General features: G+C 43.7%; 1 protein-coding gene across 1 annotated transcript in view; it reads left to right on the top strand.

The window, feature by feature from the left end:
* Positions 1 to 17,077, top strand: part of LOC143925670 (uncharacterized) — a 49,071-nt gene extending 31,994 nt beyond the window's left edge. Inside the window, exons 6-10 of the mRNA XM_077450133.1 lie at positions 3,850 to 4,149; positions 10,020 to 10,367; positions 10,625 to 10,930; positions 12,063 to 12,410; positions 16,138 to 17,077. Coding sequence (XP_077306259.1) covers positions 3,850 to 4,149; positions 10,020 to 10,367; positions 10,625 to 10,930; positions 12,063 to 12,410; positions 16,138 to 16,472 — 1,637 coding nt within the window. The 3' untranslated portion in view covers positions 16,473 to 17,077. The remainder of the gene's footprint in view (positions 1 to 3,849; positions 4,150 to 10,019; positions 10,368 to 10,624; positions 10,931 to 12,062; positions 12,411 to 16,137) is intronic.
* Positions 17,078 to 18,867: the final 1,790 nt, after the last annotated feature.

Genomic DNA, 18,867 nt, shown 5'->3' with positions numbered 1-18,867 from the left:
GCATCCAGCAGGAGAGGGGAGTGGGGAAGTCGTCATCACTGTGGGAGAGGGGGGGGGCGGGGAGCAGAAAGGGGCAGAAGGAAACAAGTACCCTGAATACAAGGATTTTTATCTACACAGGTGCCACTCCCCCGACCACCACCATCCCCCCGCCAAACACAACCAAATTTCAATTAGAAACAAATATGCCATATAATGCTTTTGTAAACAAAACCAAAATCCCCAGTGCTGTAAACATTTATATAGTGTTAAACCAAAATAATAACCTCATATCATATGAAAATGTGGGATATTGTGACCAAATCCCCAGTGCTGTAAATGTGATTTTCACCCACAACATAAATATTTGTATATAATTAATAAATAAAATGTGTAAAAAAATTAAACTGATGGTTAATACAATCTACTCAAATGCATATAACATGCTATACACATAAATAATTAATACAGTTCATAAAAGTGCTGGGATTTGAAGCCATGATTCCAATCCACATGAAGTGTGAATGCACCAAAAATCTTTAAACACTCTTCCTTACTTAAAGGGGTTGTAAAGGTTCGTTTTTTATTTTCGAAATAGGTTCCTTTAAGCTAGTACATTGTTGGTTCACTTACCTTTTCCTTCGATTTCCCTTATAAATGTTTTTTTTCTTTGTTTTCTTTGTCTGAATTTCTCACTTCCTGTTCCTCCTCAGTAAGCTGTTCAGTAAGCTGTTCTGGCTGACTAACCACCGCTCGGATGATGGTGAGAAGTTTACTGAGGAGAAACAGGAAGTGAGATATTCAGACAAAGAAAAAAAACATTTAGAAGGGAAATCGAAGGAAAAGGTAAGTGAACCAACAATGCACTAGCTTAGAGGAACCTATGTAGAAAATAAAAAACGAACCTTTACAACCCCTTTAAATCAGTGTCCCAATAAATACAAATATTCCAGTCCTTAATGAAGCTTTATCCACACCATCAAATTAGGGTTGCCACTTTTTCTTCAAGTCAAACCCAAACACTTTAGCGACACACAGTAATTTTTTTGTTTGTTTTAGTATACGCTATAGCAGGGATATGCAATTAGCGGACCTCCAGCTGTTGCAGAACTACAAGTCCCATGAGAAATAGCAAGACTCTGACAGCTACAAGTATGAGAGGCAGAGGCATGATGGGACTTGTAGTTTTGCAACAGCTGGAGGTCCGCTAATTGCAGATCCCTGCTCTATAGGATTGTAACAGACCTGGGACACCTTTAGACACTCCAAAGAGAATAGTAATGTGTCACACATAGTGCCCCCTCACCCTCCAGTCAAGCCCTGTCTGAATAATGTGTCTAGGTTTAAAGGGGTGGTAAAGGTAAATGTTTTTTCACCTTAATTCATTCTATGCATTAAGGTGAAAAAACATCTCACACTGCCAGCCCCCCTGTTTTACTTACCTGACCCCTCAAAAATCCCGCGCTCGCCCCCGCCGTCCTCTTCGCCGCTCATTCTGGCCGCTGATTGACTGGAGTGGATGGATTGAAAGCAGCGCAGCCATTGGCTCGCGCTGCTGTCAATCACATCCAATGACGCAGCGTGCCGGGGGGCGTGGCCGTGTGATACAGCGAGCGGCTATAGCCGCCGGCTGTATCACGGGAGTGCGCCCACAGGTGCTTCTCACCATGCGAGGGAGCTCGCATTAATGTGAGAAGTACCTACGGGATGAAGCAGAGACAGCCGCCGAGGGACCCCAGAAGAGCAGGTTCGGGGCCACTCTGTGCAAAACGAGCTGCACAGTGGAGGTAAGTATAACATGTTTGTTATTTTAAAAAAATAAAAATTTTTACTTTACAATCCCTTTAAGGTGAACTGAAACCCGGACACATGATTCAAAACTTGGACTGTCCGGGTGAATCCCGGATAGGTGGCTACCCTACATCCAATGTTGTACTTTACTACAGTGCACCACTCAGTGTCTAAATCAGTAGATCACCTTAAAATCAGACCTATATTTACATACAGGTCTGATGGCGCTTTAGGAACAATCACAGTGGATCCCTTCCCCCCCAGCAGCATTCTCCATTAGTCCATAGGATGCACCAATCCACCCATCATATAAAGTAAATAAGACTCCATAGCATAATACTGCTTTAAATTAAAACAATTTATTTCAGCAATAAAGACTCACATTTAAATTGCACTCTGAGTGTAGCAGTGCATTAAAACAGCAGTGTGTCTCCCGATCGTAATCCTCAACCATATTGTATTATAGTGCCCCCCCCCCCCACTCTGGATGAAGGAGCACAGGGGGCATCTTTAGCCTGGCGGCGAGGAGTGTAAGATGGACTAGCAGATTTAGATACACTAACAAACTGAAGCCAAACTCCAGTTAACACGTTATAAGCAGTTACAGCAAGCAGGCATTGTGACAGAAGAGGATGGGATTGTAATAGAAGAGGGGGACATTGTGACGGGGGTGGGGGCAATGTGACAGAAGAGGGGGGCATTGCGACAGGAGAAGGCAGTGTGACAGAAGGGGGTAGTATTATGAGGGGGAACTGTGACAGGAGGGAGGTAGTATGGCAGAGGGGGCACTGTTCCAGGAGGGGGAAATATGATGAGGAGGCACTGTTACAGGAGGGGGACAGTATGACAGAGGGGGCACTATGACAGGAGGGGGGCAGTATGACAGAGGCGTCACTGACAGGAGGAGGGCAATATGACAGAGGGGGCACTATGACAGGAGAGGGGCAGGATAGCAGAGGGGGCACTGTGACAGGTGGGGGGCAGTATGGCCGAGGGGGTACTAGAACAAGAGGTGGGCAGTATGGCAGAGGGGGCACTGTGACAGGAGGGGGGCAGTACTCAGCCATGAAATGGTAGGTCACCTAAAATGATAGAGTGGGATCAGTGCATACTGAAGCTCACAGTTCACAGAAGCTGTTCCAACTGTCTGCCGAGTCAATAGCTGCAGACCTCCAAACTTCACGTGGCCTTCAGATTTGCACAACAGTGCGTAGAGATCTTTATAGAATGGATTTCAATGGCCAAGCAGCTGCATCCAAGCCTTACAGCACCAAGTGCAATGCAAAGCTTCGGATGCAGTGGTGTAAAGCACGCCGCCACTGGACTGAAGACGTGCAATCCGATGGACGTGTCTGGGTTTGGCAGTTGCCTGGAGAACAGTACTTGTCTGACTGCATTGTGCCAAGAGTAAAGTTTGGTGGAGGGGGGATTATGGTGTGGGGTTGTTTTTCAGAGGTTGGCCCCTTAGTTCCAGTGAAGGAAACTCTTAAGGCATCAGCAAACTAAGACATTTTGGACAATTTCATGTTCCCAACTTTGTGGGAACAGTTTGGGGATGGCCCCTTCCTGTTCCAACATGACTGCGCACCAGTGCACAAAGCAAGGCCCATAAAGACATGAATGAGTGAGTTTGGGGTGGAGGAACTTGACTGGCCTGCACATAGTCCTGACCTCAACCTGATAGAACACCTTTGGGATGAATTAGAGCGGAGACTGCAAGCCAGGCCTTCTTATCCACATCAGAGCCTGACCTCACAAATGCACTTCTGGAAGAATGGTCAAACATTCCCATAGACACACTCCTAAACCTTGTGGACGGCCTTCCCAGAAGAGTTGAAACTGTTATAGCTACAAAGGGGGGGAGGCAACTCAATATTGAACCCTGCAGGCTAACACTGGGATGCCATTAAAGTTCATGCGTATTTAAAGGCAGGCATCCCAATACTTTTGGCAATATAGTGTACTGTACCTACACCTACCTTTGTGTAAATTTTTAGCAGTACAGTATATTGCCAAAAGTACCATACAGCTACACTTTAATATGCACGTTAATCAATACCTTTTATTTATCAATTATAGCAAAGCCGCAAGCCTTGGGACCCGTGAAGACAAGTCTGTGTGACAATGGAGATGTCCTCTGTTCTCTGACCCTGCAGAAATTTTACCCCAGAGATGTGGAGCTCAGCTGGAGATCAGGAGAAGATAAGCTGGAGTCCAAGGAGAAGTATGAAGAGAATAATGATGGGACATTTAACGGTAACAGTCATTGTACTGTCCCAGGAAAACTCTTATTAAATCCCAACTTCACCCTCCATGTGACCTGGAACCACAAATCTCTGGATGGACAGAAATCACAAGTCCTGTCCTGGAGGGATCCGGGTAAGTGCGAGATAAAGAAATGATAACTTAGAGCCCATTCCGTCTGCACGGAAATTTGTTTTACATGCGTTGGTGGCATTAGCTCCACCCAATGCACATTGCAACAGCACAACACGTAGTAATGTACTTAGCTGCGTTGCTGTGCAATCCCAAACAATGGTGCATGCACCGATTTTTGGCAGCGCACGGCACCACAATGTTGCAATTTACATCTGATATAAGCTACATTGGAGTGTTATTCAGAATGAATGGGAATGCATCGCATCACACATATAATGCATGAATAGGCCTTTACTGTTTACCTACACAAAGACTGAATAGACACTTGTATATCAAACTGGAATGCTAAAGAGAATCAAACGCCTTCCCACGAAACCATCACATTTCTATCTCTTCCACATAACTCCTACTAAATCCAGTACAATCCAATATCCAAAGTACAGTTGGGTTGGATTTACCTGGAGTTAATGCATTGAATGGATGGCTTTAATGGAAGGGAGAAAAAAGTTATGGCTTTCCTGAATCAGTGTTTGATCTATGTTATCTTTTTAAAACTTTGCTATTCTATTCTCTGAATACATAAAATGACCAATAATGGATTTTATTGAGAAAGTGAGAATGTGGCCACCAGGAAGGACATGTTCAGTGTTCTTCTCAGAAACCTTTCATCATATAATCATCTAGGACTTCATTATTTTCTGTGAATTTTCACATTCAACCAACTTTAAAATGAGTCATATGACGGCCTCCCATTTAAACAGGGAATGTGCGCGATCGTGCACGTGCATCCCTGTTTCTTCGGTGGCGGCGTGTCACGGACACACCGCTCGCTCCCGAAGGGGGTGAATAGCCATTGGTTATGGCTGTTTACCACGTGATTGGCCATGATAAAGTCATGGCTGATCACAGAGGGTCACACCCCCACTGTGCACGGCGCATGCACGCGAGCGCGCTGCGCGTGCACGTTGGTGGTGGCATGTTCCCCGGGAACACTGATCGTCACTGACGCTGGTAAACAGCCATTGGCCGGCTGTTTACCCATGCGATCGGCTGTGATCCTTTCATAGCCAATCACTAAAATGTAAACAAACCGTGGTAACGAGATGTTACCGGGTTCTCCTCCTCACACGCGATCGGTGTGTGAGGAGGAGATTGCAGTAACATCTCGTTACCGCTTACAGTATACACCAATCACACTGATTGCCCCCCCCCAATAAAGAGGACATGTCACCACTCATCATAGTACCTGTCACTCACAGTCCATCAGAGTACCTATCACAGTCCATCAGAGAACCCGAGTATCCGTCACAGTCCATCTGAGTACCCAAGTACCTGTCACAGCCCATCAGAGTACCCGAGTACCTGTCACAGTCCATCCGAGTACCTGTCACAGTCCATCAGAGTACCCGAGTACCTGTCACAGCTCATCAAAGTACCCGAGTACCTGTCACAGCCTATCAGAGTACCCGAGTACCTGTCAAAGCCCATCTGAGTACCCAAGTACCTGTCACAGCACATCATAGTACCTGAGTACCTGTCACAGTCCATCAGAGTACTCAAGTACCTGTCACAGCACATCAGAGTACCCGAGTACCTGTCACGGTCAATCAGAGTACCCGAGTACCTGTCACGGTCCATCAGAGTACCCGAGTACCTGTCACGTCCATCAGAGTACCTGAGTACCTGTCACGGTCCATCAGAGTACCCAAGTACCTGTCACGGTTCATCCGAGTACCCGAGTACCTGTCACAGTTCATCCGAGTACCCGAGAACCTGTCACAGCCCATCAAAGTATCCGAGTACCTGTCACAGCCCATCAGAGTACCCGAGTACCTGTCCCAGTCCATCTGAGTACCTGAGTACCTGTCCCAGTCCATCTGAGTACCTGAGTACCTGTTACAGTTCATCTGAGTACCCGAGTACCTGTCACAGTCCATATGAGTACCTGAGTACCTATCACCGCCCTTCAGAGTACCCAAATACCAGTCACCAGGCCATCAGAGTACCTGTCACCAGGCCATCAGAGTACCTGAGTACCTGTCACCAGGCCATCAGAGTACTCAAGTACCTGTCACCAGGCCATCAGAGTACCCGAGTACCTGTCACAGCCCATCAGAGTACCCGAGTACCTGTCACAGTCCATCAGAGTACCCGAGTACCTGTCACAGTCCATCAGAGTACTCGAGTACCTATCACAGTCCATCAGAGAACCCGAGTACCCGTCACAGCCCATCTGAGTACCCGAGTACCTGTCACAGCCCATCAGAGTACCCGAGTACCTGTCACAGTCCATCCGAGTACCTGTCACAGTCCATCAGAGTACCCGAGTACCTGTTACAGCTCATCAAAGTACCCGAGTACCTGTCACAGCCCATCAGAGTACCCGAGTACCTGTCAAAGCCCATCTGAGTACCCGAGTACCTGTCACAGCCCATCAGAGTACCTGTCACAGTCCATCAGAGTACTCAAGTACCTGTCACGGTCCATCAGAGTACCCGAGTACCTGTCACGGTCCATCAGAGTACCCGAGTACCTGTCACGGTCCATCAGAGTACCCGAGTACCTGTCACGTCCATCAGAGTACCTGAGTACCTGTCACGGTCCATCAGAGTACCCAAGTACCTGTCACGGTTCATCCGAGTACCCGAGTACCTGTCACGGTTCATCCGAGTACCCGAGTACCTGTCAGAGCCCATCAAAGTATCCGAGTACCTGTCACAGCCCATCAGAGTACCCGAGTACCTGTCCCAGTCCATCTGAGTACCTGAGTACCTGTTACAGTTCATCTGAGTACCCGAGTACCTGTCACAGTCCATATGAGTACCTGAGTACCTATCACCGCCCTTCAGAGTACCCAAATACCAGTCACCAGGCCATCAGAGTACCTGTCACCAGGCCATCAGAGTACCTGAGTACCTGTCACCAGGCCATCAGAGTACCTGAGTACCTGTCACCAGGCCATCAGAGTACTTAAGTACCTGTCACCAGGCCATCAGAGTACCCGAGTACCTATCTGCAGCCCATCAGAGTACCCGAGTACCTATTTGCAGCCCATGCCTCATAGAATATTCGTTGGGGTGTTTGCTTTGCAAAATGGGGTCATTTTGTGGGTAATTTCACTGTCCTGGTGCTCAAGGACCTTCAAAAGTGTGATAGGTAGGAATGAAATGAGATGTGTCATTTATGCTCCTAGAACGCCTGAACGTGCTACTTCAATGTTCGGCCTCTCTATGTGACCAGGCTGTGTAAAAGTCCTACACATGTGGTATCGCCATACTCGGAGGAGTAGCAGAATGTGGTCTGGGGTATAATTTTTGCTATATACATGCTATGTGTTAGAAATATCTTATAAATTGACAACTTTGAGTAAAAAAAAAAATGCCTTTTCATTTTTTTCCACATATTCCAAAAACTTCTGGAAAAAATGAACCGTTCAAAAGACTCATTATGCCTCACAGATTATACGTTGGGGTGTTTGCTTTCCAAAATGGGGTCATTTTATGGGAAATTCCATTGTCCTGGTACTCCAGGGCCTTCAAAAGTGTAATAGGTGGCTGTGAAATGTAATGCGTCATTTTTGCTCGTAGAACGTCTGAAGGTACTACTTCAATGTTGGTGTTCTGTATGTGGCCAGGCTGTGTAAAAGTCTCACACATGTGGTATCGCCATACTCGGGAAGAGTAGCAGAATGTATTTTGGGGTGTAATTTGTTGTATGCATATGCTGTGTGTGAGAAATAACCTGATAATATGACAATTTTGTAAAAAAAAAAATAATAATAAAAAAATCTTCATTTTGCAAAGAATTGTGGGAAAAAATGACAACTTAGAAAAACTCACCACGCTACTTACTTAATACCTTGGAATGTCTACTTTGTAAAAAGGGGTCATTTGGGGGGTATTTGTACTTTCCTGACTTGTTAGTGTCTCAAGAAATGAGATACACTTGATGTACTGAAGGCCTGATCAGAAGTGATCAATTTTCAGTGATTGGCACCATAGTTTGTAGACTCTATAACTTTCACAAAGACCAAATAATATACACTAATGTGGGTTATTTTTACCAAAGATATGTAGCAGTATAAATTTTGGCCAAAATGTATGAAGAAAAATTACTAATTAGCAAAGATTTATGACAGAAACAAAGAAAAGGGCATTTTTTTCACAAAATGTAAGTATTATTTTATTTATAGCACAAAGAATAAAAAACCCACTAGTGATTAAATACCACTAAAAGAAAGCTCTATTTGTGTGAAAAAAAGGACGCAAGTTTCATATGGGTAGTGTTGCATGACTGAGTAATTGTCATTCAAACTGTGAGAGCGCTGAAAGCTGAAAATTGGTCTGGTCAGGAAGGGGGTGTAAGTGCACTCTATTGAGGTGGTTAAGAACAATTGGTCCAGAGGCGGGGGAAGGAGAAGGGAGCCGGACTTCTGATGTACTTGCCAGAGATGCGTACCCGCTCCCCCCTCCACTCTTCCCCCCCCAGGTGCCAATTGTGGCAACAGAGGGGGGAAGGAGACAGATGAGCGGAAATTCCACTTTTGGGTGGAACTCTGCTTTAAATACCACCAAAAGGAAGCTCTATTTGTGTGAAAAAAAATATATAAAGTTCATCTGCATACAATGTTGCATGACCGATCAATTGGCAGTTAAAGTAGCACAGTGCCGAATAGTAAAAAAGGCACTGGTCATGAAGGGTGTAAAGCCTTTCAAAAGTCAAGGGATTAAAGAATAGACATGTGCAGTTTGCTTAGTTTCAAATTCGTTGTTTCCCGAATTTCCTAATTTTTCAATTTCTGAAATCTCGAATTCGGAAATTTCGTAAATTCTGAATTTGGGAAATTTCATAAATTGGAAATTTAGAAAATTTCAAAATTCAGAAATTTGAAAATTCTAATTTGGAAATTTAGAAATTCGAAATTTCGTAAAATCGAAATTTAGAAAATTCAGTTCTCTGTCTAGAGGTGTCTAGAGGTGTCATGGTACAGATACAGCATTGGACCCATGCTGCATCCACCTAGGTAACTATGATTGGAGTAAAAACCCCAACCCCATACTTCTCTTTAAAGCATTCTCCTGAGCTGGCCAGAACTAGTTTATGAGGGAGTTTATTTCATGCCTATTAAAGAAATCACACTCTAAGCCCTTGTACATAGGGTCGGAGAATCCGTCGGAATGTGTCCTATCGGACCGTGTTGTCGGATAATCCGACTGTGTGTGGTATGCATCAGACTGTTTCCATTGGAATATCCGTCGGACCAAATTTTCCAACTTGCTGGAAATCATGTGTAGAGAATTTCGATCGGACAAAGTGCCACGCATGCTCAGATCAAATTCCTACATCAAAGCTATTGGCTACTAGCCTGAATGTAGTCCCATCATAACGAAATTACGTCATCAAAGATCGGATTTTTCGACAACTTTGTCCGACCGTGTGTATGCAACAGTTTCGGACACAATCCGACGGACTAAATCCAACGGACAAAATCCAATGGATTTGGTTGTCGGAATCTCCGACCGTGTGTACAAGGGCTTACAACTCTATGATCCTGACTGGCTCACCATTTAATAGACATGCTCTGATTGGCTGCAGTTATTAATGATCTGAAATGTCTTATTATCAGGTTTTGTTACATGCACATTTTTTGTTTACATTTTTGACACCAGAAATTATTTGTTCAGCTATTTCAACTTCCAACACCTCACATTCCCATCCGCTCTCCTGATTGCCATTGTTTACTATATATAGTAATTCTACAAAGCTACATTGCAGCAGGCAGTGGGCAGGTGGAGTTGTCTCTTTATAAAGCATTTTATTAATCACAATTAAACATTTTAATATTTATAATCTCACTTTAATGTATAAAGGTCTGTCCTGGTGCCCGGTGATTGAGGAGGTCCCCATACCCCATATACTAATAGACCGACAGAACACTCTACAATACAACATCTCCGGATACTTCCCTGATGATGTCACTGTGATGTGGTACAGGAAGGAGAAAGGAGCCCAGGAATATGTTCCTCTATCACAAGATAAGAAGTACCAGATCCCAGACATCCAGTCCCAGAGACAGTCCGATCTCACCTATTCCTGTACAGCCAGACTGCTCTTCACACCAAATGTGAGAGATGAAGAATCGGAGATCATGTGTAGAGTGTCCCACCCCAGCCTGGAGAGACCCATAGAGAGAAGATCAGGACCTCTACATGTGCAGGGTGAGTACAGAAATGTACAAAGCAGAAACATTTGTGTAATATTATTATTTCTATTATTATTATTATACAGGATTTATATAGCGCAAACAGTTTGCACAGCGCTTTACAATATTCAGGCAGACAGTACAATTACAAAATTACAATACAAATCAATACAGGAGGGATCAGAGGGCCCTGCTCCTTAGAGCTTACAATCTAGGAACATTGTACAAAATGAAAACCTTTTAAACCCTTACACAAATATATTGTTCTTGCAGCTAAACCGAAAAACAGGAAATCACTAAAACCTTTTCTGGGCATCGGGAAAGTGACGTTCTCTCATATGCTGGAGTGCTTCTATCCCAAACACATCCAGATTGAGTGGCATTACTGGTCCGGAGAGAAGCTGAAACAACTCTGCCAATCCCAGGAGAAATATACAACTACTTTAAATAAAACTCTCACTGTTGTGAGTGAATGTGGGGTCTCCGAGGATCTTTTACAGAGTCCAGACTTCAGAGTACGAGTCACCTGGAGGCACGAGTCCATGGATGAGGAGGAATACAAGGAATTCTCTATAAAAGGTAAGAGATGTGACAGCCTTTAGTAATTCTACAAAATTCAATAATAATAACCACATAAAGTACTTACAAGCTTAAACTTCACCCCATGAAATATGACGTGGTCATGACTGGTCAAAGCTCTGCCACTGCACCATAAGGAAAAATCCCAATCAGAATGCTTTTGAGGCTTAACCACACTTCTATCATCAGAGGCTGACAGGTCACTGGAGTTCCCCGCGGCTCTCTCTATGGTTGTACCTGAGCCCATCTGATCCAATGCCATACATGAGCCCAGCGGCAGGACCTGAAAGCGCACCCGCATAGTTTCCCTCAGGGAAAGCGGCTTTCCGTGGGGGCACCCGATGAAGAGTAGGAGACAGGAGCACTGGAGGGGCACCCCAGAAGAAGAGAATCAGGCTGTTCTGTGCAAATTAGTTGCACAGAGCAGGTAAGTAACGTGTTTATTTTTATTTAAAGACAAACCTTTACATCCACTTTAAACTTCTCCACAACTTTATCACTGGCCTGTGTGGTGTGTTTCTTGGCCTTCACAATGCTGTTTGTTCAATAAGGATCTCTAACAAACCTCTGAGGGCTTCACAGAACAGCTGTGTTTATACTGAGATTAAATTACGCACAGGTGGACTCTATTTACTAATTCGTGACTTCTGAAGGCAATTGGTTCCAGCAAATTTGAGTTAGGGGTATCAGAGTAAAGGGGACTGAATACAAACGCCCCCCCCCCCCCCCACACTTTTCACATATTTATTTGGAAAACCATTTATCATTTTCCTTCCACTTCACAATTATGTGCCACTTTGTGTTGGTCTATCACATAAAATCCCAATAAAATACATTTACATTTTTGGTTGTAACATGACAACAAAATTTCAAGGGGTATAAATACTTTTTCAAGGCACTGTAGTATAATATATATAATATATATAGTGCGGTAGTTCTATGTGTAGATTTAGGACACTTTTTTGTGTTAAGATACAGCATGAGATATTTGTTCATAGGATCCCAGCGTCGGTGTATTTGGGATAAGTGGGGAATACAAAATACATTTCAAGGCTTTACTTTCTTGGTTCTATGTGCGGTGTGCTATATACATTGTGTACAATTACCTTATCTCCTTCATTCATTTGTGTAGATTTTCCCTGGAGGCCACAGGTGGAGATGTCAGTCCCGCCCCTGAGGATCGGTAAAGAAGCCACCATACAGTGCACAGTAACAAAATACTTCCCGGATGCTGTGAATGTGACGTGGTTCAGAAAAGACGAGCGATCCACAGAAATGTGTCCTGTGACCTCAGATGGGATGTACAGAATATTTAATATTCCACTAGAGAGACGGAATGATAAGCCCTATGGATGTAGATCATGTGTGACCTTCTCCCCCTCTCTGGAGAGAGATCATGGTGTGGAATATATCTGCAGAGTGGAACATCCCACCCTTGAGAAACCAATAGAGAGGAGTACAGGAGCTCTGCAAGTCACCGGTGAGTACCCCATACACTGCAATAAGAAGAGAAAAATAAAAATATTTCATTAACCACTTGCTCACCACCCAAATATATCCTGGCAGCATATGGTTATAACAAGCCTATAGCTATAGCTGTAGCCAGTGTCTTTGGTACCATATTTTACATCTGGTGATTGGCTGATCTCGTAAAAGTGATCTGGACGTCTCTTTTATTATAGTCAAAGGATTCCCCCTCCCCCTTTCACAGGCAGAGGAGACCCCAGGGATCTAATAGACAACTGATGTCTCCATATAGAGTACCTGTCACCTGCCCAAAGCTATAATATATTTTAAAATAAGTAAAAAAAAAATAAGAAAAATAAATAAAATGTAAAAGAACCCCTTTTCCCCCATGATCTCTGATTGGACAACGTGGAGAGGTAGGGTGGTGACGTCACAATCTCCACCTCATACAATCAGAGAACACTTTACATCCCTTCAGAAAATGCAAATGGGTTCATTTATTAAAACTGGAGAGTGAAAAATCGGGTGCAGCTCTGCAGAACAAACCAATCAGCTTCCAGGTTTGTTTGTCAAAGTAATTGAACAAGCTGAAGTTAGCTCAAGCATCTGTGAACAGCAATTTTTAAGTCAGGCCACAGATTCTCAATTGGATTTAGGTCTGGACTTTGACTGGTCCATTCTAACACATGAATATACTTTGATCTAAACCATTCCATTGTAGCTCTGGCTGTATGTTTAGGGTTGTTGTCCTGCTGGAAGGGGAACCTCTGCCTCAGTCTCAAGTCTTTTGCAGACTAACAGGTTTTCTTCTAAGATTTCCCTGTATTTGGCTCCATCCATCTTCCCATCAACTCTGACCAGCTTCCCTGTCCCTGTTGAAGAAAAGCATCCACACAATATGATGCTGCCACCACCATGTTTCACGGTGGGGATGGTGTGTTCAGGGTGACGTGCAGTGTTATGCCCCATACACACAGTCGGAAATTCCGATGGAAAAAGTCTGATCGGATTATATTGTCAGAAAATTCCATCGTATGTGGGCTCTATCTGACTTTTTCTGTCTGAATTTCCGACGGAAAAAGTTTGAGAGCTGGATCTAAAATTTTCCGACACAAAATCTGATCTGACTTTTTCCAATCGTGTTTAGAGAATTCCGAAGCACAAAGTGCCACGCATGCTCAGAAAAAATTTGGAGACGAAAGCTATTGGCTACTGGCTTGTACGTAGTCCCGTCGTACGTTTTGTACGTCACCTCGTTCCGAATGATTGGATTTTCTGACAACTTTGTGCGACCGTGTGTATGCAAGACAAGTTTTGGCCAAAATCAGTCTGAAAAAATCTGACGGATTTTGTGGTCCGAATGTCCGACCGTGTGTATGGGGCATTAGTCTTCCGCCACACATAGCATTTTGCTTTTAGGCCAAAAAGTTACATTTTGGTCTCATCTGACCAGAGCATCTTCTTCCACATATTTGCTGTGTCCCCCACATGACTTCTCACAAAATGCAAACGAGACTTCTTATGGCTTTCTTTCAACAATGGCTTTCTTCTTGCTTCTCTTCCATAAAGGTCAGATTTGTGGAGAGCACATCTAATAGTTGTCCTGTGGACAGATTCTCCTACCTGAGCTGTGAATCTCTGCAGCTCCTCCAGAGTTACCATCGGCCTCTTGGCTCTTCCCTGATTAATCCTCTCCTTGCCCGGCCTGTCAGTTTAGGTGGACGGCCATGTCTTTGAAGGTCTGCAGTTGTGTCATACCCTTTCCATTTTTGGATGATGGATTGAACAGAGCTCCGTGAGATGTTCAAAGCTTGGGATATTTTTTTGTAACCTAACACTGCTTTATACTTCTCCACAACTTTATCCCTGATCTGTCTGGTGTGTTCCTTGGCCTTCATGATGCTGTTTGTTCACTAAGGTTCTCTAACAAACCTCCAAGGGCTTCACAGAACAGCTGTATTTATACTGAGATTAACGTGATTTTGTGCAGTGAGTCTGGGATGTGCGTGCCACTGGCGACCCGCCCCCGCTGTTATTGGACACAGCAGGAGCCAATCAGCGGGTCTGGCAGAGGCGATGTCCACCAGGAACGGCCGATCATTCTAAGGAGAGGCAGAATGTCGATCTGCCTATGTAAACAAGGCAGATTGCCATTCTGTGAGAGGGGAAGATAGAGATCTTGTGTGCTAAGCAGAAACATGGATCTCTGTCTTCCTTCAGTCAAAGCACATCCCCCACACAGTTAGAAATCACTCCCTAGACACACATTTAACCCTTTGATCGTGTCTGATGTTAACCCCTTCCCTGCCAGTGTCATTAGTACAGTGTCAGTGCATTTTATTTTCACTGATCACTGTATTAGTGTCACTGCCCCCCAAAAACTGTCAGGTGTCAGATTTGCCTGCTGCAATTTCAGAGTCCCGCTAAAAATCGCTGATCACAGTCATTGCCAGTAAAGAAAACTAAATAAATAGAAATGTCATAAATCTATCCCATAGTTTGTAAAACTATCATTTTTGTGCAAACCAATCAATATAAACTTATTGGGATTTTTTGCACCAAAAATATGCAATACAAATTAGCCTAAATTGATGAGTAAATTCGATGTTTTACATTTTTTATTGGATATGTTTTATAGCATAAAGTAAAAAAAAAATGTTTTTCCAATATTGTCGCTCTTTTTTTGTTTACAGTGCAAAAAAATTAAAACGCAGAGGTGATCAAATACCACCAAAAGAAAGCTCTATTTGTGGGAAAAAAGGATGTCAATTATATTTGGGTACATCGTCGCACGACCGCGCAATTGTCAGTTATAATGTCACCGTGTCGCAGAAAATGGCCTGGTCATGAAGGGGGAAAACCTCCCGGGGGGCTGAAGTGGTTAAATTACACACAGATGGTTCTGCTAGATTTTAGTTAGAGGTATCGGAGTAAAGGGGGCTGAATACTTCCCTTACCTTCAGTCCCAGTGGCAGCGATCACCAGGACAGTTAGATTAAAGCGGAGTTCCTCCCAAAAATGGAACTTCCGCTAATCGGCTTCTTCCCCCCTTCGGTGTCACATTTGGTACCTTTTAAAGGGGGAGGGGGGAGCATATACCCGTATAATTCAGGTATTTGCTCCCACTTCGTGTGTGGGCTCCATCGGACATTTTCCGTTGGAATTTCTGACACACAGTTTGAGATCTGGATCTAAAATTTTCCGACAACAAAATCTGATTGTTTAAATTCCGATCGTGTGTAGACAATTCCGACGGACAAAGTGCCACGCATGCTCAGAATAAATTACGAGACGAACGCTATTGGCTACTGGCCCGTTTATAGTCCTGTCGTACGTGTTATACGTCACCGTGTTCAGAACGATCGGATTTTCCGACAACTTTGTGCGGTCGTGTGTATGACAAGTTTGGGACAAAATCTGTCGGGAAAAAAATCCAACGGATTTTGTCCTCAGAAAGTCCAACCGTGTGTATGGGGCATTACAGGGATGTAGACAACAGTAAATACCTGACAGAGTGACAGGCACTCTAAATCTTCACCACCCCCTCCTACTCTAATAATGCATCTTTGTTTTTTTGTTTTTTTTGGTTCCTTTAAAAAGCAAAAAGTTTGCTGCCACCGTTATAACAAATGTAAAATATCTCTGGTCCTGTATGAACATCAGAACTCAAATACTAACTTCAGAACACCCGGTTTTCGAATTGTCATGTTGATCTCTTATTCTTATGATTTTTATTGCAGAGCCAGAGCAGCAAAACCAACTTCCACAATATGAAGATAACCAGGGGGCCTACCGAGATCACAATTCAGATACTACTATGGTAAATACGGGCAAAGATGACACTGAGATGCCCTCAGATCCAGAGGAGACCAACCTAGATACACCCGAAGCGACTTATGTAAAGAATAAACAGAAGCCCTCTTCCAAGTTGTATGAGCCACGCCATGCTATGTATAATGACAAACACCAAAAGAAAAAATGCAGGAATCCAAAAACCAAGAAGCGCGCCTCAGATAATACCATGGCAAAACTCCGGAATGTATCCCTTAATTTCTCTGACGATGAATCAATTTAGTTTGAGTATACCTGTAAGTCTTGCAGCTGACCTTTGTTCTGGATGATTATCCTCACCACCAGTCCTTATACTGGTTATTTTTACTCTCTGCCATATTGTATATTGCATTTCAGAGATATTTACCAATACAATCAAATCCAAGATATATGAAATGCGTAGGACTGGAGTACTGAGGAAAAATGCTCTTTCGTCATGGAATAAGTGAAAATCATTCCATTGCAAATTTACCACCTGCTCGTGTCAATGGCGAACTTCTTCTGTCTGTCTGTCTCTGACCAGCGAGCGTAGAGAGCTTCTTTTTTTTAGCCTTAAAGTGGTGTTGCCACCAAAAAAAACTAGCTTCAAATTCATAAAAAAATAAATAAAAAATAATTGGGAAAAAAAGTAGTCTGCCTCCTTCATTGCTCGGGCTGGTGACATCACTTTCCCTCGGCGCTGCACAGTCATCTGGGACCTGTCACGTGTCCCAGAAGACTGTGCGCCGCTTGCGCATTCGCAGTGGGTGCCCGGCTGTGAAGCCACAGGTGCCCACAGTAAGAATGCTGACGCCGCGAGTGGAGGCTTCGTTCCCCCGCATCGCTGGACCCTGGATCGCTGGACCCTGGGACAGGTAAGTGTCTGATTATTAAAAGTCAGCAGCTGTAGTATTTGTAGCTGCTGACTTTTGCGTTTTTTTTTTTTTTTTTTTTTAGGGGGTACCCCACTTTAACCACTACAATACAGAACACTTTTGCCCCCTTCCTTCCCAGCCCAATTTTCAGATTTCAGCGTTCTCGCAATTTCAATGACAATTGCGTGGTCATGCTACGCTGTACCCAAATTAAATTGTTATCATTTTGTTTGCACAAATAGAGCTTTATTTTGGTGTTATTTATTAACGACTCTGTTTTTTTTTTTTTGCGATATAAGCGAAAAAAGAGCAGAAATTTTGAAAAGAAACAATATTTTCTTCTTTCTATTTTAAAAGAAATCCAATAAAACCCAGTGGGACATATGTGGGAGACATGTGTTTTTATTATTGGGGACATGTGTGTTGTGGGAACATTGTGTTTACACTGTGTGGTGTGTTGTGTGTTTACACTAGACTGGTGATCAGTGAGTAAAAAGATGTAAAAAAAACAGCTCATACTCAATGATCATCAGCCGGCTGCAGCGATCTGCTCTCCTCTCCTCAGCGACGACTTCCATGTGAGGAGAGGAGGAGCCAATTGCCTAGCAACTGGCTGTTTGTTTACATCAAATGACGGCTGTGATTGGACATGACCGTCATGTGATCAGGAGGGCCAATCACAGAGCCCTCCTGGCGATCCGAGATGCGCCGTGTCCGGGTGATCCCCCTACTTCTGATGGATGTTCAAGAACATCCACTCAGAAGTAGAGCGCTCCCACCCGGCCATATATGTACATTGGCTAGGTGGGAAGTAGTTAAAGAGAAACATCAATCAGAAAATGAGGTCCTGCTAGATGACTTCTGGTTGGCCCACTTTGCAGATATATCTACAGTGCCTTGCGAAAGTATTTGGCCCCCTTGAACTTTTCAACCTTTTGCCACATTTCAGGCTTCAAACATAAAGATATCACATTTTTATTTTTTGTGAAGAATCACCAACAAGTGGGACACAATTGTGAAGTGGAACGAAATCTATTGGATTTTTGAAACTTTTTTAACTAATAAAAAAATGAAAAGTGGGGCGTGCAAAATTATTCGGCCCCCTTGCGTTAATACTTTGTAGAGCCACCTTTGCTGCGATTACAGCTGCAAGTCGCTTGGGGTATGTCTCTATCAGTTTTGCACATCAAGAGACTGAAATTCTTGCCCATTCTTCCTTGCAAAACAGCTCGAGCTCAGTGAGGTTGGATGGAGAGCGTTTGTGAACAGCAGTTTTCAGCTCTTTCCACAGATTCTCGATTGGATTCAGGTCTGGACTTTGACTTGGCCATTCTAACACCTGGATACGTTTATTTGTGAACCATTCCTTTGTAGATTTTGCTGTATGTTTGGGATCATTGTCTTGTTGGAAGATAAATCTCCGTCCCAGTTTCAGGTCTTTTGCAGACTCCAACAGGTTTTCATCCAGAATGGTCCTGTATTTGGCTGCATCCATCTTCCCCTCAATTTTAACCATCTTCCCTGTCCCTGCTGAAGAAAAGCAGGCCCAAACCATGATGCTGCCACCACCATGTTTGACAGTGGGGATGGTGTGTTGAGGGTGATGAGCTGTGTTGCTTTTACGCCAAACATATCGTTTTGCATTGTGGGCAAAAAGTTTGATTTTGGTTTCATCTGACCAGAGCACCTTCTTCCACATGTTTGGTGTGTCTCCCAGGTGGCTTGTGGCAAACTTTAGACGAGACTTTTTATGGATATCTTTGAGAAATGTCTTTCTTCTTGCCA

Source organism: Lithobates pipiens, unplaced genomic scaffold, assembly GCF_037356315.1.
Source record: "Lithobates pipiens isolate NorthernLeopardFrog02 unplaced genomic scaffold, aLitPip1_a1.2 Scaffold_22, whole genome shotgun sequence".
Taxonomy (NCBI): Eukaryota; Metazoa; Chordata; class Amphibia; order Anura; family Ranidae; genus Lithobates; species Lithobates pipiens.
This window is presented reverse-complemented; position numbering and strand designations above follow the sequence as displayed.